The sequence below is a fragment of the Oryzias latipes genome, chromosome 8 (assembly GCF_002234675.1).
Source record: "Oryzias latipes chromosome 8, ASM223467v1".
Classification (NCBI taxonomy): domain Eukaryota; kingdom Metazoa; phylum Chordata; class Actinopteri; order Beloniformes; family Adrianichthyidae; genus Oryzias; species Oryzias latipes.
The window spans coordinates 3,630,338-3,637,339 of record NC_019866.2 but is presented as its reverse complement, the minus strand read 5'-3'; the positions used below and the strand labels follow the sequence as shown (position 1 = coordinate 3,637,339).

The window sequence follows — 7,002 nt, the reverse complement described above, 5'->3', positions numbered from 1 at the left end:
AGCAAAAATGACATATTGACATCAATATAGCAGACTTCCTGTGCAACTGACAGCTTGGTACCAAGAGACTTTTTTGTAGGTTTCCATCTGATGGACATTCCTTGAAAAAATCAAGCTTGTATGTCAAAGCATGTGGCGGGGCTCGCCAAAACAAATTTTGTAGGTGGCGCTATCGAGCCATTTTTGTGCACCCATGTCAGTCTCCCATAAAATATAAAATTTTTCGCGACTCCTGATGTGTGTGCGAAATTTGGTGAGTTTTGGGGTATGTTAAAGGCCTCAAAAAGGCGACTGTTCCGTCGGAAGAAAAATAATAATAATAATAATCCGAGTAAATACAATAGGGTCCTTGCACTACGTGCTCGGGCCCTAATAATAATAATAAACCTAACAGATACAATAGGGTCCTTGCACTCCGTGCTCGGGCCCTAATAAACCTAACAGATACAATAGGGTCCTTGCACTCCGTGCTCGGGCCCTAATAATAAACCTAACAGATACAATAGGGTCCTTGCACTCCGTGCTCGGGCCCTAATAAACCTAACAGATACAATAGGGTCCTTGCACTCCGTGCTCGGGCCCTAATAAACACCAAACAAGGGGCAATATGGAACTATCTTTGAACCCTCTATTTAAAACCTTGTGGTTTCGGCCACAAAACTGATCAGACAGGAAACGGGACAGTAAGCGATTGAAATGTTTGTTATTTTGGGCCTGAACTCTGGATGTCAGCAGCTGTTCCACATTAAAACTGCATTAATGACAAAGGTTTTTTCTTCTGACTCTCATCTGCCTGAGGAGTGTCCTGTCTTCACTCTCTCTGTTTCCTTCTCCTGTCGTCTGCAGAGATCTCTGTCAGCCTGCTGTCTGTCATCGTGACTTTCTGCGGCATCGTCCTCCTCTCTGTCTCCCTGTTTGTCTCCTGGAAGCTCTGCTGGCTGCCATGGCGGGACCAGGAGGGCGGCGGTCTGAGTCTGACGTCGGGGTTGCTCCCTGGATGTGCCGGTGTTGGAAGCCTCGGAGGCACTGGGGGGTCATCGCTCCTACCACAGGCGCTGCAGAGGAAGGATGGCCACTCCTCCTCCTCCCTGTACCCCTCACTTGGACAGCAGCACCACCCCCATTTCTCTGACTTAGTGGGGTTAGAGAGGGGGGAGGTTGGAGGAGTGGTTGGGGGACCACAGGAGACCCAGGAGCACTCGTACCTGGACATGGACTCCTACCCCAACAATGCAGGTGAGGGGCAGCAAACTTTTAGACATTTGAATGTCCAGCAGGAATTTTACAATATTTTGAAATTAAAGTGGATTAATTGGCTCAACATCTGAAAAATGATGACAAAATGATGACTTTTTCATGTACATCTATAAATTTAATTTCCATTTTTGCCTTTGAAAACTTCTCATCAGTTACTTTAAAAGATTTAAGTTTATAACCAGATGCTTGTTAAGACTCTTGCCTAATTTATTCCCACCTTGTTGTGGTCTTTTTGCCTCTGAACTGAAACCAGTTATCTTGTGGAGAACAGCTGCCTGCTGCAGCTGGAAAACCACAGCGATTGGAGCGGTGAAACCAAAGCACACTGTGGATGTCCCATGAAACTAAACAATAGAAGTGCGCGGGAGCAGAAAGGGCCAGCAGGCCTGCCTACTTTTGTCTTGCGCTGATAAGTTGCGTCACACCTGTTTGAAGAGCAAAAACAAAAGAAACAAAAAATGCACTCTCCTTTTTTTCCCTTTTATGGGGTTTTACTGAAAAAAAGCATCAAAAAAATAATTAGGAATAGTTAGTGGCGAGTTAAAAGTTCATGTTAGTTTTGGGAATTCCCTCAAAGTGCACTCACAGCAGTAAGGAAGCTGAAATCGGAAAGATATTGGATTCAAATGATACGATCCATGATTATTAATGCTCGTTTTGAGTGTCTGCATTGTCAAATCCGTTCTGTATTGAAACAGCGTTCTCTTCTTCTGTAAATGTGTTTTGTTCAACCCTTCAGCTAAGAAATGCAACCACCCGTTGCAGGAGTGTGCAGACCGAGGCATGGCTCAACCTGGGCGGGGTTAAACGCGTTGTCTGTTGTGATTCTTCTTCGTCACCGCAATTGCCATATTTTATATTTTGTATTTATATTTTTCCACGTGCAATATTACCACCTACCGGATTCAGGAGTGTCTGCGGAGATGATTAAATTAAGGCTCGCGACGTACATTTTTTTTAATTCAGGAAAAGATTCGTTATTTTGATTTTAGGACATGTACACTCCTGCTTTAAAAATAAAAACACAGCCCTTTTTATGTTTGTCTACAGGAACAAGAAAGACTGAACTGAACTGTGATATGTTGGTCGCGAATGAAACGTTGCAGTTCCCGTAGACAGTTGCAGGCAAATCCAAACAACACTAGTATTAACTAAACTAGATTGCAAAAAAAATCACATACACTGGACGTGCCTCAACGCGATTAACTCCCCCACATTGAGGCACGCCTCCAACTGTTTTATTAAAGTAAAGCACGTGAATTGAGTTTGAATTGGACCCACGATAGGAGCTGACCGTGGTGCTGACGCAAGGGAATTTCTGCTTAGTGCTCTGTCAAAGTGAAGAAATTCAGTGAAGCGCGGGTTTGTGTGTTCTTTGCGGTTTATTTGGACTTCTTCTGTGGTTTAATGTTTTTCCATGTACATTCGTGTCTGACCAGTTTTCATACGTGCAACGTATGCGCAAATTGTTCATAGCGACAACACAGCTTTCAAGTTCTAAGCGGGGGGGCATGCACATGAACTACAACCGACTGAAAAACAGAAACAGCTCAAATCTGAATTCACGCAAAGACCCGTCTGCCTAAACATTTTTGCACGTTGATGAATGACAAACGCAAGAAACACTTATGAGTTCATGTGTGTATCACGAAAGACTGAAATGCTATCTGTGGACAACGTGCAGATTGTACGTAGCGGCTGTGTGACACGGCCTCAAGACATTGGTCTTCAGTACCTTTGGTAGACCTGATGCCCTGTTTTGCTATTTTTTTAATATTGTTTCATTTGCCTCAGGAACTCTGAAACTCAGTCAGACGTCTCCAGATGTTCCAAACTCAGAAGGTGGAGCTCAACCCCAAAAAGATCTGCCCAACGCACATTCGCAGCAGCAGGTTACCCCACGGTCAGTGAATTCATGCAGTTCTTGTGCATGAATGTTGAATTTGTTTACGTTTATTCAGATTTCATCTTTTAAGAAAACTAAGTTGTCTAAATTGTAAAATTGTACGTGCATGTTATTGGGACTTCGTTGTTAAGGTTTTTACAGGCACGGTCTCCATTTGTGTATTTTTTTTTTAATGAAGGTGTTGAATCTCACCGCTGCATGACATCTTGTTCTGTACGCTTCGCTTAATATTCACCCTCAGCACTCCCCTGTGTCTATTCAGGCCCAAGCCAATGACTCACCAGCTCTCTAGCCCTGATTTCCACGGAGAGGAGAAGGAGCAGGTCACCTGCATTGGGCAGATCAAGCCGGAGCTCTACAGACCCAAAGGCGACCAGGGCGAAGGCAAACAGGGCGACAACTGCGGCAAGATCAGCTTCCTCCTGCGTTACGCCTTCAAGTAAGTCATTGAGTTTCAGCTGGCAGAGCCTGTGCCAGTGGGCACCCATGTTGAAAACTGGATCATTCTTCCACAAATTAATAATTCAAGATGAGAAGTCTGCCTGTGCATCTCCAGTCTTTATTGACTCGTGGTTTTGAAAACTGTATGTGCTGTGCTTTGAACAAAACAGTCACATTACCCTTATTAGGGACTTTTCCCAGCAGATTTGTTCCTGAAACAAAAATAATTAGGTGTGAAAAACAAAACTCCTTGTAGGCTATCTTGAATTTCCTGCCTTAAAATTGAGAGTTAATGCACTTGGTGCTTGTTTTAATAGTGTCTTCCTGTGTTTTTGCCCCCATCATCATGTAAATCTATGGCAGGAAAGCTAAACGCCATTTAGCCCACAATGTTCATACTAGACAAGCAGGGAGGGGCTTCTTCTTCTTTTTCTTTTTCTACTGTTTACTCCTGCGTGTCCGCCACCTACGGTTGGAAAGGGTTTGGCTCAAAATGTCAAAGCCGGGCAAATCTCGGGAATCCTGCTTCAGGCTTTTTCTTTTACAGCTCTATGCCGATATTGAAAGACTTGGTGACATATCTTCGTGATCAATTTTCAAATGCTTGGCATTTCCGTGAATTGAAGGCCATCCATACATCACTGCTAAATCCGTGTCCCTGATTGGTCAAAGTTTGTTCTGAACTTATGATGCGTATTCAATGTCTGCATGTTTTGAATAAAGCCCTCAAACGGTTTGAATATGTGTGTAGCTGTTTTGAACGCAGAAGCCTGAGACAGGCATTTATGTTCTTTGACATTTTTCTTTTATAGCTTTCATTGAAAGGGGCTGCTTGAACACACGTTGCTAAGGCGTGAACCCCCCCTCCCTTTAGAAACCTTAAAAGTGATATTAAGTGGAAAGTTTCATGCTTCTTTTTTCATATATACTGTAAATACGGCAAAGGATTTCTCATAACAATGGCTAGAATGATCAGAAACTGGGTTATAACTGGAGATGCGTGACATCCAAAATTATTCTTCATCTTGTTTCCAAACTGTAAAGAGAGAAATGCGTCCTCCTAAATGACCATTTCTCCAGCTGGTCATGATGTGATTTGTTGTCTTACTAGGATTCTTATTTGTGGTGCTTCTGAGTTGTGTTATCAACAACTTGCCTCTGCCATTTGATCCTGGTACATTTTTTATTTGGTTCTCACTTCTAGCTCCAAGTCAGACTTGTTTGTTGTGTCTCCACACTTTCTGTGAGCTGTTTCCGGTTTAATCAGCCCAGAACTGAATCTCTGCCTCTTGCAGAAAAGGCTTCCTTTTCTCTTCTCTGAGTCTTTCTTTGGCCACTGAGATGTTTGCAGCCAAGTGTGAAGCAGATGGGAGGTCCTGGACCAAGCTCCTCTGTCGGGTGGCGTTCCCTCTTTGGGTCGGGAATGAGTTACTGCTTCACATGAAGGGGTTTAATTATCTAGAGGTCAAATTGAGTGAGGGCAGAATGGAGTGGGAGTCTCACAGGTGGACTGAGGCACTATTTGCTGTAATGAGAATGTTGTACCTGTGTGTTGTGCTGAAGATGAAGCAGAGCCTGAAGGCGAAGCTGTCGATTTACAGGTCGATCTATGTTTCAACCCTCACCATCGCTCTTGAGCTTTTGGTAATGACCAAAATAACGAGGCTGCAAATACTGGTGACCACAATCAGTTTTTCCTCTGAAGGGCGACTGGGCTCAGTCTGACGGCTGGAGTGCACATTCGTCCAGGAAAATTCCCAAGCAGTGTCATTGATCCTTCTCATCAAGATCCACCAGGAAAGGTTATTCGGACATTTGTTTGGAAGTAGTCTGGGTGTTTCAGATTTGTCCCGTGAAGACACTTTGACGCCGATGCATGTCTGAATATTCCCAAACTTCTTAAAGACTATGTGTGGTGCCCCAGATTTAAACGTAATTTGGACAGATGCTCACTAAACTCTTATTTTTCTAAACAGCAAATTTAACATCACCCATTTATAGAAATAACAATTAACATTTTATAAAGACTATTTATGAATTCACTGTGTTCTGATGATGGAAAATGTATAAAAATCAATTTACCTAATTTGGACACAACCAAAATTCATGCAGTGAAGTTTCCTGGTTGACCTTTCTTTGGATTAGAAGAGTTTATCAGATCATTGCTGCTGCAATACATTTTCAGATAAAATAGTCGAAAAAGAACAAATAGATAAGATAAAAAGATGTGAGAATGAAGGAAAAAGGAAGAACTAGAACTGAAAAGGACAGACAAAACTCTTGCCTTTTTCTTTCTTGTCTCTTTCCTTCATGTTAAAACAGTCTGAGATTCAAAAATGATGTTTTTTTTATTTCAAAAATGACTTTTTTTGGTGTACAGAAAATGAACTACTAAAGAAGAAGAACTTCATGTCTTTGTGAGACTGGGGCTCACAGCTAAGTTATGTTATTATCTTTAACTGCACAAGCAAAAAAAATGTATCCTGTGGCTATTTAAAGACCCTTTCTGATGGTGTTTTTTTTTTAACATGCTCTTGTATTATTGTCTTGACGATGTAGGACATATTCAAGGAAAATTAAGCTCACAATTGCATTTCTGAGTATTTCTTTATTTAAATTGTTGAGAAACGGGAGCAGATTAAGAAATGTCATTTGACAAAGATCCTATGTGTTATAGAAATGTGTGGTGGAAACATGGAGCTAAATGTTGAGTCTCCTATACACTGATAAAACAACCCCCCTAGAAATAAGTCAAAAATTCTTAAAATTAGAAGAAAAAAATAAAATAAGCGAAATAAAAATTGCCCAATGGGATCAGAAAACTAATACTTCTAAATTTAAGAAAATATTTCTCATCACTTATGTGTTTTTGTAAACTAAGATTACTTTGCTGTTCAAAATCTCTCTGGAAAAGTTTATTTATCTTGTAAAATAAATACTACAACAATTTTTTCTGAAACAAAAGTCTTTTTTATGTTCTTAATTTTTAGTTTCTGCAGTGTATAAGTTGTCTGCACAGAAAGGGCTGGGGCCCCCCGACACACAGAAAGGGCTGGGTCCCCCCGACCCACAGAAATTGTGTCCGGGGGTCGCTGGGTGCAGGACGCCTGCGTGGGTTGCTGTTTATCAGCTGGCACTCCTCATTCCTGCTCGCCCTGACATGCAGAAACACAGCTGCGGTGAAAGTGCTGATGATCAGAAAAGAAGGAGAGCAAGAGGCTGTTTCAGTCATGAATTATAAATGGCCAGCGCCTTTTACCAGCAACCTTGTCAACACGTAATAACGCCATACGGTGTTCCAGTCAAACAGAGACTCAGCAGAGGAGCTGCATGGACGGGAGGACTGTAACAAAAGCTGCTCATGTGTCCTTTTTTTTCTTCATCCCTATACTCAGAGG

General features: G+C 42.0%; 1 protein-coding gene across 3 annotated transcripts in view; it reads left to right on the top strand.

The window, feature by feature from the left end:
• The window catches only part of syt3 (synaptotagmin 3), a 39,320-nt gene that overhangs the window by 15,609 nt on the left and 16,709 nt on the right, over positions 1 to 7,002 (top strand). For all 3 annotated transcript variants that reach the window (XM_023957342.1, XM_023957343.1, XM_023957341.1), the window contains 3 exons: positions 847 to 1,236; positions 3,052 to 3,160; positions 3,426 to 3,602. In XM_023957342.1, the coding sequence (XP_023813110.1) occupies positions 847 to 1,236; positions 3,052 to 3,160; positions 3,426 to 3,602 (676 nt within the window). The remainder of the gene's footprint in view (positions 1 to 846; positions 1,237 to 3,051; positions 3,161 to 3,425; positions 3,603 to 7,002) is intronic.